Source organism: Halichoerus grypus, chromosome 2, assembly GCF_964656455.1.
Source record: "Halichoerus grypus chromosome 2, mHalGry1.hap1.1, whole genome shotgun sequence".
Classification (NCBI taxonomy): domain Eukaryota; kingdom Metazoa; phylum Chordata; class Mammalia; order Carnivora; family Phocidae; genus Halichoerus; species Halichoerus grypus.
Window position 1 is genome coordinate 89,490,852 of NC_135713.1, and position 18,811 is coordinate 89,509,662.

Sequence of the window (18,811 nt, forward strand, 5' to 3'; positions counted from 1 at the left end):
CAGGGTGGCTCTAATTCAATGCTGCTTTCAGTATATAAAAAAGTCAAAATTACTTCACATCTGAGAACAAAGAGCTCTCTCTCGAAGCTACCGCATCGTTTTCTGGTCAAGCTCTTCTACACTTTTTTGCAAAGATTAAGTACGCAAATTATGTGAACTGCTTTTTAGAACATGAATTCCATGTATTTAAATTTTTTTTTTATATTGTGCTGAAATTTACACAATGTGGCTTTTTTTATTAGACAGTTACTTTAATTGTACTGGTTTTTTTACTGCCAACTACTAACCTTTGCTTTCAGAAGCTGAAAAGGAGACTGCTGTTAGCTTAACTGTCAGCACACATCACGGAGCAGAAAGGGGGATCATTTCCCCGGACAAAGATGACCACACTATCTTTCTGGGAAAAGTCTTTTCATTAGTTTTGTTGGCCCCCAACTTGATCATGTGTTACTTTTAGCCTTGGAAACTTGTTCACTTTTATGGATTGTAATGGAAAAATCTTAAGGGCCAGTCCTGAGTCCTCAGATAGTTTAAATCCAGCAATTTTGCCTCTGGTTATACAATGAAGAAATTTGTTTTGCTAATTTCCTGAGACTATTTTGTGCACAATGTTACTACTTACCAATGACAAATAGAGCTCTAGAGCTTTAAATACCCCAAGAGTTCCCCAAGAGTGGAAGAAAATAATGATAGACCAAAACCCACATTGGCATTCAAGTGGGGAAAAAACTAAGTACATATATCATCAGGAAAAATTCAATCCCTATTTTGTAGGTAGCTATTTTGAATAATAACTTTCAGAATTACTCATCACTCATGGCGAAAAGGGAGGGGAAAAGTTTTTATAATAGATGACATAATCTCTAGATAGCAATCAGTAAACTAATATGTTGTGCCTTATTATTAACTGTGGAAAATACAAATAAACTCCTTGCCACATGTAGTTTATAATCAAAAACTAGAGATAAAATGTATTACAGGATAAAGCTACCAAGCATCATAAAACTGAGAAATAACCAAAAACATTATAGAACATGATTGAATTTAAAAGGCAGCACATATCCTTTCATGTTGAGAGAAGCTCATGAGAGGGGGTGAAATTTTCAGCTGGACCTTAAAGAAAGGTGAGATTTTGCTAGAGAAACGTGTTGAAGATTTCAGCATAGGAAGAACTGAGTGAGCAAAGACATGGAGGAGAAAAACAATGTTCGAGGAATTGGATTGCAATGGAAGGTTTGTGTGAGAAACGTAGATTAGCTCCAAAGGTACATAAAGGGTAAATCGTGCGAGCCCTCAGATGCAGTATAAAGGGATTTAGTCCCAAAGGCAAGAGAGATTAATCTTAAAAGAAGATTGATATATGCAGGGAGAACTGGACCAGGGAAAGGCTAAAAATGCTGCAAGAATAAGCTAATCTTTGTGTGACCTTTCAAATTCAGTGCAACTGATCTCGGAGCGGATGGAGCCAGCGTGGTATCAGCGGGAATGGAAAGGAAAGGATGGATGCAGGAGATACAGCAAAGGAATGTCTGATTAGAGGAAAGCCTATCAGACTTTCTGCGTCTGGGTGACTAGAGAAGTGTGATACAGGAGCAAAAATGTGACATCAAAGGGATGGTTTGGATAGGGGGAAAGAGAAGGAGTTTGGTTTAAAAAAATGAGTTTTAGTACTGATGTCCAGTGAGGAGCCCAGAGCCAGAGCTGGAGAAATACATTTGGTGTCTGCCTTCATAAATAAGGAAAGCCACAAGTATAACAAGAGCCCCTGAGGGGAGTGGGTATATAAGGAAGAAGACGGAGCCTCAAGAATAGCCAAGCTTCAGACAAGTTAGAGGAAGAAGACGCAGCAATGAAGAAAGGAACTAGATGGATGGAGAGGGATAGGGGGAGTGAGGAACAGGAAGTGAGCTGGGACAGAACAGAAATCAAGGGCAGACAGGCTTGGGCACAGCTTCCAGGAAGGCAGAGCTCCCCCTGGGGCCACATGTCCTCAGGACACAGAGCATCCTCTGCTCTCCACCGTGTACAGTCGCAGGTACAAACTGCCCCGCAGGCTCATCTATGCCAGCCTCCAGGTGTGTTAATTCATTCGAGGGAGTATTCTAGGCCCCCTTGGATGCCGAAATATAGCACTTTGTCCATAGTAGCATCAACATTTTAATCTCAATAACTGAGAAGGAAGAGAGGCAAGAAAGAAGAAAGGCAGGAAGACAGGGAGAAATGAGAATATGTGACATAAAGTAAGATGCTATAGAAAAGTTAAATAGAAGCGTTGTCACCTGCAAAAAAAAAAAAAGTCTTCTGAGAGGGTGTCTGAGGAAGAGAAACACTGTATTCTTTAACGTGGTTTTAGTAGTCAAGAAGTCTCGCATCTTCACTACAGTAATTCAGAACGAGAAGAAACTTGAGAATTTCCTATAGCCCAGTATACTGAATTTAATTTTGCAGATTTCATTAACTGTTATGGTGCCCTTAAAATTTACATCACAAGATATATGTCCATAGCCAAAACTGTTACATAGTTTTTGTAGCACTGATTTTGTGTAAGTGAAAATTAAGGGAATATTAATCAGTACTTTACAAAAAGTTTTCTCTTTATTAATTTGGAAGTGCTGCAATGACTTGAGTGGCCAAATTTTTGCCCAGTGAAAGCAAATGAACACCAACAGCTTCCTAATTGAATAGGCACACTGCTGTATTTTTAAATATTCACTGAAAAATTCTCAGGCTTGGAATTGAGCTGTTCAGTGTCCCTTTCTTCCATATGTCCTGTAATAATTAAAACCTCAATTCCACTTTGAGGAACATTTAACACCATCTTTCTCACTTTCTTCAAATAATAAATGTGGCTGTTAAATCAACCATAGACTCATAAAAGAAATCTCAGGATCATCAAGTCTTAGAATCAGAATAAAGGGTATTACCTAAGCAGCTTAATCAGAGACATTTATTTCTATAGTTTTTAAAATAACTTTAGATTTTCAGTATCTATAGGCTTTGCAGTGGTTACCAAGTCAGTGATTACCAGATAGGTTCATTCCTACTGTTTCCCTAATAACACAGTTTCTGCACCTTACAATAAAGGGACTGAGGTTTTCTAAAACTTATTTTTTTTTTTTTATCTGTAATAATTGCCAGTTTTATTCCTCTGGCTAAGAGATCCAGAGGTAACTTGAGGTTTATATTTTTTTAATAGTTCTTCCATCAAGAGTTCAGGTGCCCTTATTGCCCTTAGAAGCTGGTTGCAAATTATTTAACTCTTACTTATAAAACTTTAATTCTTTTTGTGTGTGTGATATGTGTTCATGAAAAAATACATATAAGCAAAAAGAAAAAAGCTCACGCCACACAGAAATAAGCAGTTATGTTTCTGATATATGTTTGTATGTATACACACACACACACACGCACACAAATTTGGGATTTAATCCTACATCTGTGAGCTGATACTAAATATATCGCTTTGTAACCTGTTACGTTTTACTTCACAATATATAATGAATATATTTTCATGCAAATGTGTGAAACTTTCCAATTGAAAAACAGACCTGGAGAATGGGTCAAAATACAAAATCCAGTGAGATGCTGATAACAAGGAAACTACCTAAAACAAAATTCCACCAGATGATTAAAGTAAAACGAAGGTCAAAGATACATCAGAAAACGCTAACAGAAAGGAAGCAGGGGCCAGATTTTAATATCAGGCAAAAAAAGAATTCAAGGCCTAAAGCACACAGGGTAAGGATGGCTGCGTGAATGTCTTTGCTTCCAATGCATCATCACAAACTTATTTTTAAATATTAAGTAAGTGCATTCATACATAGCATAAGCCAGCAAGTATGGTTATGCCACAGTTAGGTTGGGCTCTAACACCTGAATCCCAAAAGAATAGTGCCTTATGCAAGTATTTTATTTTTCTTATCTAAAACTTAGGGGATGGGCATTACAGATGATTAGGCTGCCCTGCTCCCTTCCTCCAACTTTTGCTTCACTTTATAGAGTCTCCATTTGCAAGATTTCCTCATGGCCTTGACCAAATTGAGTGCATCATGTCCTCAATTATTTGACAGGTAAAAATGTTTTCTGGTAATTTTAATTTGTACTTCTTTGGTCATAAGTGACCTTGAATAACTTTTGTGAATATTAACTACTCACATTTATTCTCTTGTAAATTGTCCTGATACCGTGGTAATTTGTTTGAGGCTGGATTGAGAAAATTGTATTAAAACACTTTACATAGTATAAGATGCTCTATAAATATGAGCTGCTTTTAGAGTCTGATGAATAGTAAGAATGTTTTCCCTTTCTTCTTTTGGGATTATTGTTCTGATCAAGTAAAATATTTGTCACAATGCTTAAAATATTTTATACCTAGAATGTACTTGGACACACTCAGAAGTTCTTTAGTTTGTTGATTAATTGGCACAGATAGAAGATGCAGGAAAGAAACGTGTGCTGTTTTTCCCATAGTCTTCACTTTACTCATGACCTAGCTGCACAGTGATATGGGTCCAGGAGCATGGAAAAAATACGTTTTTCCAGTAAGTTCCTTCCAAAATCAGCATTAACAGGAGGAAAATCAGATTTGGGAGGAAAAAAAAACAAAACAAAACACTAAGATTTGAAAAAAGAAATGGGACTACTTTCCAGACTTCTAAGAAGGAACTACCACTATGAGTTTGGAACTGACCTCACCTTTCTTTTAAGGCAAAGAGAATAGGAATGATACAGTAATTACCCTAAAATCCCTCTCCTCTAGTTAACTAAATCTACACCCATCATTGTTTGCTTGCCTTAGGATCAGAGATGTTCCTCTATACATTCTCCATGCAAGCTCATTTATGGCCAAGGCTACAACTAATCTGTATATTTTTGTCTCTCAAATAGATACTTCCAGCTAATTCTCACCACAGGCCAGCTAACCCTCATTTACTTCAAACAAAACCTAAAATTCATCAATATATTTTTGCATTCAGTGTCCCTTAAGCAAACACATTACTAACACTTTGCCAAATTCAAACATCTTTTCTGTACGTGACAATAAACATTTCAAATGCTTGAATATATATATAATTTATGTTAATAGGATATGCAGATTTGGGACACAGAGAAGAACAGTGATGGCAATATTATCTTACTCTATAAATGTGTATATATTCTGATTATGCTGCTTATTTCAAAGCAGTATATGATTTTTATCAGAATTTAAATTAATCTATTTGACTTATGCTATTATTATTTTTACACGTGTTTTATCTTTTTGTATCCCTCAACTTGTCATGGTTGCTGGTTATTCTGTGGATTTGGTAAGATATTGATGCAAAAGAAATTAGAGGAAAAAAGAGTTACTAAACAATCCCAGGATTAAATATGCTTCACAAGAAATAAAATGAACAAGTGTTTCCAAAAATGAATATTCTTAAATCATAATTATTTTTCTGGAGAAGCGTCAAACATAACTAAGCCTTGGCTACTGAAAATTATATGTCCCTGTCAAGGAGCAATGAAATGTTTCCTGAATGGCAGAGCCCAGTAACTGCACGAAGAGTGGCTCCTTATGCAGTTGGGAAAAATAAGCATAATGATTCAAGTGCCACCTATAGGAAATGTTAAAGTATGGTAAGAAAGCTTGCAGAGTTGATTGGTAAGTAACCTCTAGATAATAAAGCTCTTATGCAAAATATGTTAAGCCTTTAGCCCTTAATTCTGAAATGATTAAAACTTTCTCATGCAAGGCAAACTCTGGACTTCAGTTTTGACCTCTCCTGCTATTATTAGTGTTGGCTTTGTCTTAGATTGTCTCCACTCTGGGTCCATCCCAGTGACCGAGTGCGGCTCAACGTCTGATGCATCAGTAGCAATCTTCTCATGCTGAGGATGTGTTCTGAGTGCTGCCGCTAACAGCTGTGATTGTTGTTTGTAATTATCTCTATTTTCCTCGTAGATGGTCTCTTGCTGCGACAGCTCCTGAGCAATCATCTGCAATGTTGACTTCTCAAAGCTGTGATGCTCAGGACAGGCCTGCCTCCCACTTTATCCATCCCCATTAGGAAAAAACCCAAATGCTTAATGACTACAATGTCAAATGTGTATTGCTTGAAGCTGCTCCCAATGCACTATGTGAAATGGAGAATGTTGGTTATTACCTAGAAATTGAAATAAAATCAACATTTGAATTAAACTCAGGAAGACTGAGGCTAGGATGACAAGTTGTATCTGACTGAAACCTCTGATAACTGAAGATTGTGACTCTGTATCTAACCAAAGCAGAAAGCAGTTAATTATTCATTAGCCATGTCTACCCTCAGTGCATGCGTGGGGATTCAAATCTATTCATTTGGGTGAAGGGATTCCGAACAAATCTGATTGTCACCAAGAGTTGTTTTATTATCTGTGTAGAAAATGGCTTTTTTTTTTTCTTTTTTTTTTTTAAGTTAATGGCTTTGGCCGAACATTTTTAGTCTGTCACAGGACAATAGCAATGGCGAAAACATTGACAATACAGTTCATGGTTCGGTTCTCCCATCTTACGGTACAGGTTCCATCAGATGTAGTATCCCAAAAACACGAGCTGGCTGTGTGAAAGCCATAGGCACTCCTCTGGACCACTGCACAGGTCACAATATATTTATAAGCTTTTCCCAACTTAACCAAATGTGTCAAGGATTGTTCCACTATGTTTGCAGTCCATTGGTTGATGTTGTTCTGGTTATAATCTTCACCACCCAAGACCGCATCTACACACTCTAACGATACTGTGCGCTTCATCAGCATTGAAGCCAACCTCATGGCAGTGGCGGTGGTACTCAGAAAGAAAGAAAGAAAGAAAGAAAGAAAGAAAGAAAGAAAGGAAAGAAAATGGCTTTTAAAATCCATCAGTAAGTAGGTATTATATGCAGGTATAGGCCAGTTTGAAAATATTCAAGGCAGGGGCATTCAGTTAACATTTGAAATAGATTAAAGAGGAGTCCACACTCAGGAAGTACACTTAAGCACTTCAAATATTTTATCCAAATCTTCACAAGAAGTTTTGTTAATCACAGAGAAATCTTAGCAGTAAATTTTCATTGCTAAAATGAATGGTTTTTGAAATACATGGTTGGCTAGAGAGTATGCGAGACTAAAGGAAGATAGCATCAGAATTCAACAAACCCAAACTGGGAATCACTTGAGATCCAAGACTCTGAGGGCCTTGGCCCACTCCATCTTGGGGACAACTCTCATTTGACCCCAGCAAGTGTTGGCTGACACTGGCGTCAAAATGTTCTTGCACTGGCTTCAGGTGACATCTTCCCTGTAAGCTACCTGTCGGAGTGGCTGAGGACAGAGGGATGAATGTTCTGGAGGAAACAAGAGCAGATTCTATGACTTTGTTCCAGTTCACTAATAAATGTACATTAGGCAGAAATGGGGGTTAGCTAAGACTTGCTTTCATCATAAAATATCACCTGGTAACATGAAGGCAGCCTCCTCCCATGTTTCTCTATTTATCTGATGTGACATTGTTGACCAGCCAGATTGGCTTAGATTAGTTCACAAAAGTGGTTACTCTTTTGTTTGAGACAGTTATCCCAGCTCCCTACTTTTCTTTGTTCCTTTTTTTTTCCCCTCAAATACATTTTATGTGTAATGTTTTGTTGCAAATTATCTTCTCTTCCACCATCCTTCTTTGTACCTACTCCTTGCTACTTTTTATCCATAGCATTTAATGAGGCATTTTAGAAAGGTTTCCAAATGGAATAACAAATTCTCCCACAAGTTTAAACTCACAGAACTTACAGTCATGAAACTCTGCATAAGTGTCTTGATATGCTAAAGGCATATCCACTCTTTTTTTGCAGGCTGAAAAACCAGTCATCTTCTATTTGTCGGGTATCTAAGCCACTTAAGGAAGAACAAAACACGACACGGGTTCTAGAGCAAGGTTTTTCGAGACCACTTTTGAGCCACTGCCAACTCCAGAGCCCCGCGGGTCACACACATGAAATGGCAGCCTCCCTTTAGTTTTGCTAGTAAGTCAGTAGCTTTTCTGGCCGCACAACAAAATTTCAACCATTTTACTTTATCGGGATGATGCAAGACACGAATGAATTCTGCTTTTAAATCTTCTACCTTTGCCTATGAAAGAAGACATTATTTGTTGTTGGGTAATTATCTGTGATGTTTTATTTGTGCTCAGCCTTCTCCTTGTATTTATCAAGAGTTTCTGGTCCAAGAGGTCCAGTTCAGGGAATGACAAAGGAGTTGATATCAGACTAACCCTCTTACATAAAACAATTAAAACTGTACAAATTATTTAACAACTTTTTGAAAGCAACGGAGGGGGACCAAAACCAGGCAGAAACTGAGAAAAGGAACTGCACTGAGGGATATCGATATCTACATGGCTTTTCCTCTAAAGGAGATTCTCACCAGTACATGACAGCCAGGTAGAACCCAAGCAGAAAGCTGCAGGCTTTTGAGGACGAGGGGACACAGGACAGCATTCAATTAAAGTTATACTATTTTGTGTAATTATTAAGAAAATTGAAGGTATTTGTAAGTTTGTCATATTAATTGGAGATATTTACTATCCAGAAAGATCATTTTTTTTAATTTTGGACATGTCTTTCCTTTTGGACAATTGAAATATTTAGGAAGAATATTGAACATATAGTATTTAATCTATAAATTCAGCTAAGTATATTTGAAGGTATTAAGTTTGAAATGGTGCCAAATATTCTTCCCAAAATATTTTAAAATGATGGTTACAAGTTGCTAGACTTAAAAATTCTAATAGTGAGATTTGTAAGCCAAACATAAAAACTCACTCTTCAAGAAGTTCTAAGTTTTTGAACTTATAACTTTAATAAATGGCATTTTAATTATTGGAACCAAAAGTTAACTGCTACCTAGTGATTCCATGAAAAAAAGAAGAAGAATCCTCAAAAATACTGAAGATCTTACAGAGTCAGAGACGGGAGCTTAACTACTGGGAGAAGGTGCCAAGGGAGGTTCAAAGTTCAAGCAAATGGGCATGACAGAGGATCTGAAGGAGCTGTGGAGCCAGAGGGAAGAATGCAGGAAGACACCAAATATAGCAAAAACAGGAAGGCTCTTGATGACCACCGAGTCACCCTTTGTTTTAGTCAGGAAATGTGTGTGTGTATTAGATATAGATACTTAAAAAAAAAAACAAAACAAAACAAAACCGGGCAGTAACCAGCCCTTTCTTCCTTTTTATGAAGCCAGAACATGTGGAATACTGCAATCACCCAGCTGTAGGGGAACGTTTAAGGCCACAAGGAAAACCCGCACCAGGGTAAATTAATGAACCCTACAGATCCATCATTATTTGTTCTTAGAAATCAACTATTTCTGTTCTCCAGCAGAATGTTAACCAGAGTTTGGACAATAAAATGTACGGCAAAGTGATAAAGCGAGTTATACCTTCAGGGAGATCTATGCAAGCTATTAGATTGTATTTTCCTTAAAATACCAAGACTCCCAGAGCCAATGCAACAGACACTTGTACAGACGATCTTATCTCTGGTGAGCACAACAGCTACTTTTCTTTTACCATGTGATTTCTGACTTCACGTTTTATCGTTAATGCTCCCACACATAGGAATATACACAAGAACCCTATCACAATTACATACTTGTTTTAAAACCCACCTTAAGTTATTCTGGGGAGAGTAAGATTTCTTTGTAAAATCAAATACTGCAACAGAGTCCTGCCTTAAACTATTTCCATCTCAACTTTGAAATATATCTCTTCACATTAACATTTTTTTTTTCTCCAAGCTATATTAGACTTTTCTCACTAAGTATGACAGAAACCCAATGAAAACAGATTTTGATCCACTTTTTTGGATTTACTCACACCTGTAGGTACTGCTGGACATCCAAAAATGTTGTTAAAGTAATTATGTTTGTGCATATTCTCCTGCATGTGTCATCAAGTAAGCAGAACTTATGGGCTAGAGAGTCATTCAGGCCCATCATTATTATTAGTAATAAAAAACCTAATGATATTAACCAGTGGTTCTCAGACATTCTCCTTCCCGGCACTCCAGGGTTATGTGACACATCTCTATCGGTAGCAGGGGCTCACTATGGCTACACTAAGTGTAGGGGTCAAGAGGGATGAATTCTTAAAAAAGCCTAGATGAATTTTTAATATTACCCCTCACCCCCATTCCTCCAGGAATAACTTGTACAAAGGGTAGCCTCATGGTTAAAAAAAAAAAAAAAAAAAAGCTTCATGCGTTTAGGAAGATAAAACTTTAAACAAGCACAAAATGACCCTATTTCACAAACAAATTGCTCTTCTAGCATAATGAGTAAGAGCTTGGACTCTTGAGTCAGAATGATGGGTTCAAAGACGCTACCACTTACTTGGTCTGTGGCATGGAGCAAATTCCTAAACCCCTTGTGCCTCGTTTCCTCATTTTGTAACACAGGATGAACAATAATGTGAGTACCAGCTTAATAGCCCTGTGAGAATTAAATGGGTTGATACTAGCAGAGAAACTGAGGCTGTGCCCGACCAAAGAAGATGAAGAAGCAACAAGAGCAGAATTCAATAAGTGTAAACGGTTACTGTTTTGATAGTGATTAAAAAAATATTTGGCCTGTTTTTAATTATTTTATGTGCTTAAAAGTACTCAAATGCCTCATTTTATAATATACATATATTAATCTGCTCAGGCTGTCCTAACAAAATACCTCAAATTGAGTGGCTTAAACAACAGAAATTTATTTTCTCACAGTTCTGGCGTCACGAAGATCAAAGCATCACAAGTTGGGTTCTGGTGAGGACCCTCTTCTTGGGTTTTCTGTGCATGCACATGGGGATGGTTGGGGGGGAGCGGGAGGACGGCAAGTGGGATAGTGAAGCTATCCTTCTCTTATTAGGAGATCAGTCCTATCCAATTAGGGCCCCTCCTTATGACCTCATTTAACCTTAATTACCGCCTTAAAGGCCCTATTCTCAAATACAGTCACACATAGTGTTAAGGCTTCAAATTGTGAAGGGGGGACCCCATTCAGTCCTTAACAACATATAATCCAGATATTTCACATTTTTAACCAGCCTCACCACAATATTCCTCCCTACTAATTAGCCCACATTACTTTAGCTGAATTACTCGGTAGAAGAAAAATTTAATGATGCTTTGTAAAATTCCTAGTTCCTAACTTCCTCTAAAAATAACAATTTTCAGTGGAACTGAATTAATCATGACTCTAGTCCAGTATTTGCCTATGTCCTACCTACATACTTCATAAGGGAGAGTGGATTGGGCAGAGAAATGGGGAGTAGCCCATAGATGGTATCATAATAAGTCAGAATTATCTTGAGGAACTTCCTCACTAACCTCTCCAACTCTAAAAAATTTTATGTGGATATCTTTAGATACTGTTCTAAGAACTCCCCAGATTTCTCCCATGCCTTTCCTCTCTTCAGAAAATTATACAACAAATATTTCCCTGCCAGACCCATTGGCTGCCAGAGCACATCAGCCCCCACTTCTCAGTGAATATCAAGCACAGTTATTTAGAGTTTTCTAGCAATTGAGCCAGATACCTCCTTATCCTCCAAGTCGATGAACCAAATTATTTTTCAAAAGAGAAATTAAAAAAAAAAAAAAAGAATCAGATGGTATCTGATATATTGGTGCCACTTAGTTTTATAAATACTTTTTTAAAATACCTTTAACGGGGCACCTGGGTGGCTCAGTTGTTAAGCGTCTGCCTTCGGCTCAGGTCGTGATCCCAGGGTCCTGGGATCGAGCCCCGCATGGGCTCCCTGCTCCGCGGGAAGCCTGCTTCTCCCTCTCCCACTCCCCCTGCTTGTGTTCCCTCTCTCGCTATATCTCGCTGTCAAATAAATAAAATCTTTAAAAAAAAAAAAAATACCTTTAACTTCGTCTAGTAGTCATTGTTTTTTGTCACTAATATAAGGCCTCTTTGTTCCTTTTCAAAAGCACATTAAAGATGTATAATTCTAGAGAAGCAATTTAAATGAAAAGTGTACTGGCCATGTTAGCTTATCAAAATCATGATGATGGGGGTATAGCTCAGTGGTAGAGCATTTGACTGCAAAATCATAATGATGCGCAAAGAGCAGCAAAGGGGGAAAAAATTCATGGGCATATGAATGTTGGCAGGGACATGGAAAAGAAACTATGTACTCTCCAATGTAATAAATAAGTTACAAAGTTAACTTTGAAATTATAGATATAAATAGTAATTTACATATAAAATCAGTGGAGCTGGCTGATACTGGTTCATAAGAACTGACTTACTAAAATCTTAAGAACTTTGCTAGCGGTTGTTAACTCATTGGTAGCTTGAAATTGATGAACGTGGAAGTATTTATACCCCAAAAGTCAGCAAATGCTACAAATCAGGACTTTTTTCCCCAAAAAAGCTAGTGATTCCACACTTACCAGCGTACCACCCCAATATTTGGTGCAATTTATTTATGCACATTTATCACCTTAAATATAGGCAGGCTACTATGTAAATACCAGATTCTGTTCCCCTTCTTTCTCCTCTATCCTCTCTTATTTTGAAATAGCAGTGCAGCTCTGCAGGCTCTCACGAAAAGATATCTGCTTACCATGGAATATCTGCATCTTAAAGTCTACATTTGCGGCTTCTTTGTGAAAACAGATCCTAAATGTTCTCCTCTCAGTCCTGTCTGGAGTATACCATATTCTTTAAGCCAATGACTCTCGAGTGCTAATGGACCTGAGGATTACTCGGGGTCATTACAAGAACAGTCAGATTCTCCAATTTCATCTCAGAGATACCAGTGCTGTAAATGCAGGGTAGGATCTAGTAAGCAGACACTTTCCAGTACCCCAGGTGTGCAGACCGCTGTGCTACAAGGGGTCTTCAGCCTGCACCTATGAAGCACTATCATAACGTGGTGGAGAGGGTGGTGGGAGAGTGTCTGCAGGATTTTGGTCACCGTGCCAAAAATTACTTTGAACCGGCCTACTCTAAGGAGCAGTAGTTGTTCAGTCGCTCTAGATCATGTTTCCATGTCAATAACCACCTCTTCCAGGAGAACTGATCAAATGATCTCATCCTCCAATTTGTTCAGATACTTCTTTTTTTTTTTTTTTTTTAAAGATTTTATTTTTTTATTTGACAGAGAGACACCGAGAGAGAGGGAACACAAGCAGGGGGAGTGGGAGAGGGAGAAGCAGGCTTCCCGCGGACCAGGGAACGCAATGCGGGGCTCGATCCCAGGACCCTGGGATCATGACCTGAGCCGAAGGCAGACGCTTAACGACTGAGCCACCCAGGCGCCCCTTGTTCAGATACTTCTATCCCAGCACATATCTTCTCTGAAATGTATATTTTACTTGCCAATTGATTGCTGCTGAACAGCAACTGCTGGGTTTCTTGGCTAAGGATCAGACTTTGTGTCCAACTTTTAAGTAAAAAAAGACTTTGCTGGGTTGGGACTTCCCAAAGATCACACCACTTCTGTTCAAAGTCATGCTTCCCAGTTTGCAACCCTTTCCTTGGAGCTCCTTAGAGATACCTAGTAAGAAATTTAAAGGCTCAAACTTAGGACCCCGAGATCAAAATTCACATGGTCTGCTGACAGCCAGCCAGGTGCCCCAAAGGCTTTTGAATACTCTTAAGGCTCCTCTTGTCTGTCTCCCTCAAGGATTAGAACAGCAATTTAAACTACTATCAATTCTTTATTATCTATGGGGTTAATATTTGCCTAACAACTTCAAAGATAGTGACTGACCAAGCTTATCTCTTTACTGGAGTTCTGATATTCTATTGCACACTGTTCATTCCAGTACTATAGACCTATTTCTTAGAGACTTAGTTTTACTGAATGAAGGTTTCAGATAAAACAAGTGACTGTATACACTGGCTACCATCCTAAGTATTTCCAAAAACATTCTTTTTTAGTGATTTCTAGCATATACACACATGGCAATATAGTAATTCCAAATTTTAATCTGTTTTTGCCTATATACACACCTCTGAACTTAGTTCTCTGAACTTTTCCAGTTGTTCCTCCCCCCTCCCACCCCACCCCCACCCCCCGCGCCCCAGGGAGCTTTTCCCTCTCCCAAGGCTGCAGAGGGTCAGGTGGATGAGAATCAGCCACTGCAGAAACATAAACAAAGCCTGAGAACAATGGAAGACAGTAAGATTTGGAGCTATGGCAGGGGAAGTTTTCCCCTGGCAGAGTCTCTAGAAGCAACCCATTGGGAGGAAGGCATACACCAGGTACAAAGGAGAAGAAAGTGGGGAGACCACGAGTCCCTGGAAGCTGACTTTTCTGGAAACTAATTGTTCAGCTCTTGCCTTTTGAGAATCACTCCCTTGAGTGGTCAGCCAGCTGCCCAAGTTTCCTTCAGTTTGTACGGACTTCGATCTAGACCACAGATAGAACAGAGTGCAGACCTACCCTCTCCATCTACTTCTCAATCTGCTAGCTCTTGGCTACCTACAGGAAGGAAGCTCAGGATACTTGGAGGCTTCCAGAAGAGAAAGTAAAGGGTATTAGATGCCTAGAGAATGTGTGAGTTAGAGATGATATGAAGAGAAGGTCTCACCCTCTGACCAACAGTGCAAAGCCAGAAGTACAGTAGCATTGTCTAAATTGCTTAATTTCTATAAATAATCTGTACAGGGCGCCTGGGTGGCTCAGTTGGTTAGACGACTGCCTTCGGCTCAGGTCATGATCCTGGAGTCCCTGGATCGAGTCCCGCATCGGGCTCCCTGCTCAGCAGGGAGTCTGCTTCTCCCTCTGACCCTCCCCCCTCTCATGTGCTCTCTCTCATTCTCTCTCTCTCAAATAAATAAATAAAATCTTTAAAAAAAAAAAAAATAATAATCTGTACAAATGTGTAAGTGCCCCTTCCAAGTGAACAAATACAAAAAGGAACCATTCTCAACAGAGAGATTACAGAAAGGTGCCTCCTCTAAGCAGATGAATTACAGAGGAGCCTAAGAAAGCCAGTCAGAGCGTCCCGGGCTGGACTTCAGGACACAGCCTGCGCACTTGCACTCAGCATATTGGCCACAGTGGGACTTGAAAAAACCGGGTTGAAATTGTCCCCTCGTTCCAGCTGCATGGACCACCCTCTATGACTCGCTTTTATCTTGAAAAATTGAGTTCAAGTATTACCATACCTTACCAGACAGGGTCAAGACTCTGTTCCCCAAGATATTTGTAATGCTTCTGCCTAAATACTAATTTAAAAATTGTATTAAGATGACCTGTCTGTGGGTCTGTTTCTCTCTCTACACTATAAACTCATCAGAGACAGAAACCACAAAACATCGATCTTAGGCCCTCCAGCACCTACTCTAGGGCTCGCTATACGGTAGGATCTTAATACATGTTTGTTTAACCATCTACCCCTTGCAAAGTCCTGGCATATTTACAATAGTATCTGCTTCTCTGTTAACACTTCTAAACAGAAGAGGAAAGCTAATGATGCAGAGACTTTAGTAACATACAGACACTCCACTCCACCCAGCGGATTCAGTGAAGTGCTTTTTCTCATCAGGCAAGTATAAACGTTGCATTTTGAATTATTAATGCACTTTGTCTCTCCTTTAACCTAAGTACATATTCAGGTAGATTCTTAAAAATAAACTCCTCTAACCTTAACCCATTCTGTGAAGTCCTGTGTTTCAGTACAATTTTTGGAAATAGTATGAAAGGTACTAACTAGCTAAAAGTTATTTTAATGTCTATATTTACACCGTACATGCAGAGCCTCTGATGAGGCACAAAATGCCATCACGACAATGGGTGGGAATGTACTACAATTACAGGAACAATAATATGCATATGAAATTTGTAGGCTTATCATTTATAATATGATAGTCGGGAAATGAAATATTTGAAAAAGTCAGTATCATGTACTGTTCCAAAAAGGTAGGAGTTAGGAATTCCTAATAATAGCCTACTTTGAAACCTCACAATCTGCTAGAGTCTATAAAGCCGGGGATGTATAGAACCCAGGACTGTCCTCACATTTTCATCGTGTTTTCAGTTTTTGTAAGTAGTCACTTACGTCAAAAAGCCACAAAGCACAAAGCGGAGCCTTGGTGAAAGTGATTTCACAAACCTGCCTCAACAATGAAATTAGTCAGATACTGCACTGTTTGATAGCATATCTTTTTTCAGATGTTATCTAACTGCAACGTTCAAAACCCTGGGGAAGGGCGCCTGGGTGGCTCAGTCGTTAAGCGTCTGCCTTCCGCTCAGGTCATGATCCCGGGGTCCCGGGATCGAGTCCCGCATCGGGCTCCCTGCTCAGCGGGGAGCCTGCTTCTCCCTCTCCCACTCCCCCTGCTTGTGTTCCTGCTCTCGCTATCTCTCTCTCTGTCAAATAAATAAAAAAATCTTTAAAAAAAAAAAAAAAAACCCTGGGGAAAAAAAAGCATTTACGTTTTAATTTTATGGGTGAACTATGGTAGGTTTAGTATTCATTAATTGAAATTCCTGTATGCTTGGTCAACCTGATAGCCAATGATTACCCAGACTTAAATTTTTTAACTTTTCTTCATTTTTCCTTCTTCAGGTTAAGGAAAAAAATTTATGTGAGCAAAACTCTATAAGAGTAATCATCAAACTATTGCTCGTATAAGAAAAATGGAAGAGATCCTACATGTCCCAGAATAGGACATAGGTTACATAAATTATGGTACAGCCTTGCAATGGAAAATATTATGCATCCCAAGAACAAAGACTGCAAAATATATTTATTATCTTAAAAGGATGTAGATATTTTGTTGCCCAGTTTAAAAGGCCAGTTTAAGAATGTGTATACTATAAACCTTGAAAATGTAAAAAGAAGTAATATGCCTGACAAAAGTAGTACGAAGTTGTTTGGTAAGAAGTGGCAAAATGTGTGTGCAATTGATTTCCTAATTGTTTACAGCAGGTTTTTAATTGATACTGTCTAAAGTTACCATTTTCTGAATGGCATTCTTTAAAAGATAACTCACTTTTATTTTGGGAGCCGTGGGCAAAATTATGCAGGGACAAACTGCACAAAAACTCCTTTTATAAATACCTCTCTGAAATATTGCCTATTTTTATACTCAAACCTTTTAAAATTGTGTTTTCTTCTGATGCTTTTAACATTGGACTGATATGCTAATACACAGGCCTTGCCAGAGCTTTGGCCATAATGCAATCAAACAGACCAAAAGATAAAGTAGTTAAATAAACTGATTGCAATCATGTGCAAAAACAGACTGAGCTTCAAATTGGGCATGAAGGAGATTTAAAGGAAATGGTGGAATTTGAGGTTCTGAAAAAATGTATAGGATAGGGAGAGAGATTTATTTGAAGGCTGTTTAAATAAGGGGTTGGGCACCCAGGAACAGCTCTGCTAGCAGAGACCGAATGCTTTCTTTACCTTTTACTCAAGTAAGTAATGTCTTGATTCATTGATTCCGCTCTTGTTTGGGAAGGAGCGGGGGGCGGGGATATGTAGTCAGCAGGGTACCAGTGAGAGAGCAGAGATAAAGGAGAAGCAAATCCAGAAAATAAACATAAATAGTTGAAAAAATCTCCACATCATATGCAATCCAAGGACAACTGAATGAAACAGGTTGCTGGAGCCAAACAGTAATGCCAGAATACAGAGAGGACTATAAAAGGAAAGGTGAGTTGGGATACAAACATCAAAGGCAATGAGAGATAACAAGTATGAATAATTTTAACAAGTATGAATAATAACTTCTGGTTTTTAAGCTAGACCTTGGAAAGATTTTAGTGGTGCAAAATGACCTAGAAGTATGAAAGAGGGAGGGGAGAAACAACCTCTCTAAACAGCCTACTCCAGTCTAGGCACAATGGTCAATAGCTTCTCTCTTAGTACCTACAACAACCTGATGAGGCTAATGTTACAGTTTTCACATTACAGATGAGGAATTAGGGCTCACGGATGTTAAGTAACATGCTTGTTCAAGGTTGGGAAGAAAGGAGGCTATTAGGATTTCTGGAATGGTGGGATAAAGATCTCCTCCATAAAAGTAATGGAAACACTGACAAAACTGACTTAATCAGAGCTCTAAAAATTAACAAATGCTTGCCAGAATCCAAGTGTGTTTATTCAAGAAAAATAGCTAAATTTTGGTAAGGACAGTGAGCCCTGTGGCTAATTACACCAAACATTTAAAGAAGAGTCGATACCTATTCTTCTCAAACTATTCCAAAAAATAGAAAAGGCAGGAAAACTTCCAAATTCATTTTATGAGGCCAGCATTACCCTGATACCAAAACCAGATAAAGACACCACTACAAAAGAGGATAGGCCAATATCCCTGGTGAACATGGATGCAAAAATCATCAATAAAATAGTAGCAAACCGAATCTTACATTAAAAAATCATTCACCACGATCAAGTGGAATTTATTCCTGGTTTTCAAGGGTGGTTCAATATTTGCAAATCAATCAGCGTGGTACACCACATTAATAAAAGAAAGGCTAAGAACCATATGATTCTTTCAGTGCAGAAAGAGCACTGGACAAAGTCCAACATTCATTCATGATAAAAGCCCTCAACAAAGTAGGTTTAGTTTACCTTTTCTATTTTCTGCTTTCTCTTCGTTAAATGTGATAATGTCTTCTCCAGTGGCTATTAGGCAAAATCAGGAAAAAAGGAAAGTAATAGATCAATTATTCCCATAATAAATATTCAGACTCCTAAATCATTACAAATTTGAGTCAATTTTCACTTGTTTTCTTAACCCAACTTTTTCTCCACTGAATAAATGAATGATGTACCTGTAGAGGAGAAGCCGAAGAATGAACCAT

At 38.5% G+C, this 18,811-nt stretch overlaps 1 protein-coding gene across 1 annotated transcript; it reads right to left on the reverse strand.

The window, feature by feature from the left end:
• Positions 1-6,327: 6,327 nt before the first annotated feature.
• On the reverse strand, positions 6,328-9,984 carry LOC118535048 (dynein light chain Tctex-type 3). The gene is given in 3 exon segments (XM_036091250.2): positions 6,328-6,748; positions 6,750-6,862; positions 9,868-9,984. Coding segments are annotated over 3 exon segments (513 nt in total). The 3' UTR covers positions 6,328-6,465.
• Positions 9,985-18,811: the final 8,827 nt, after the last annotated feature.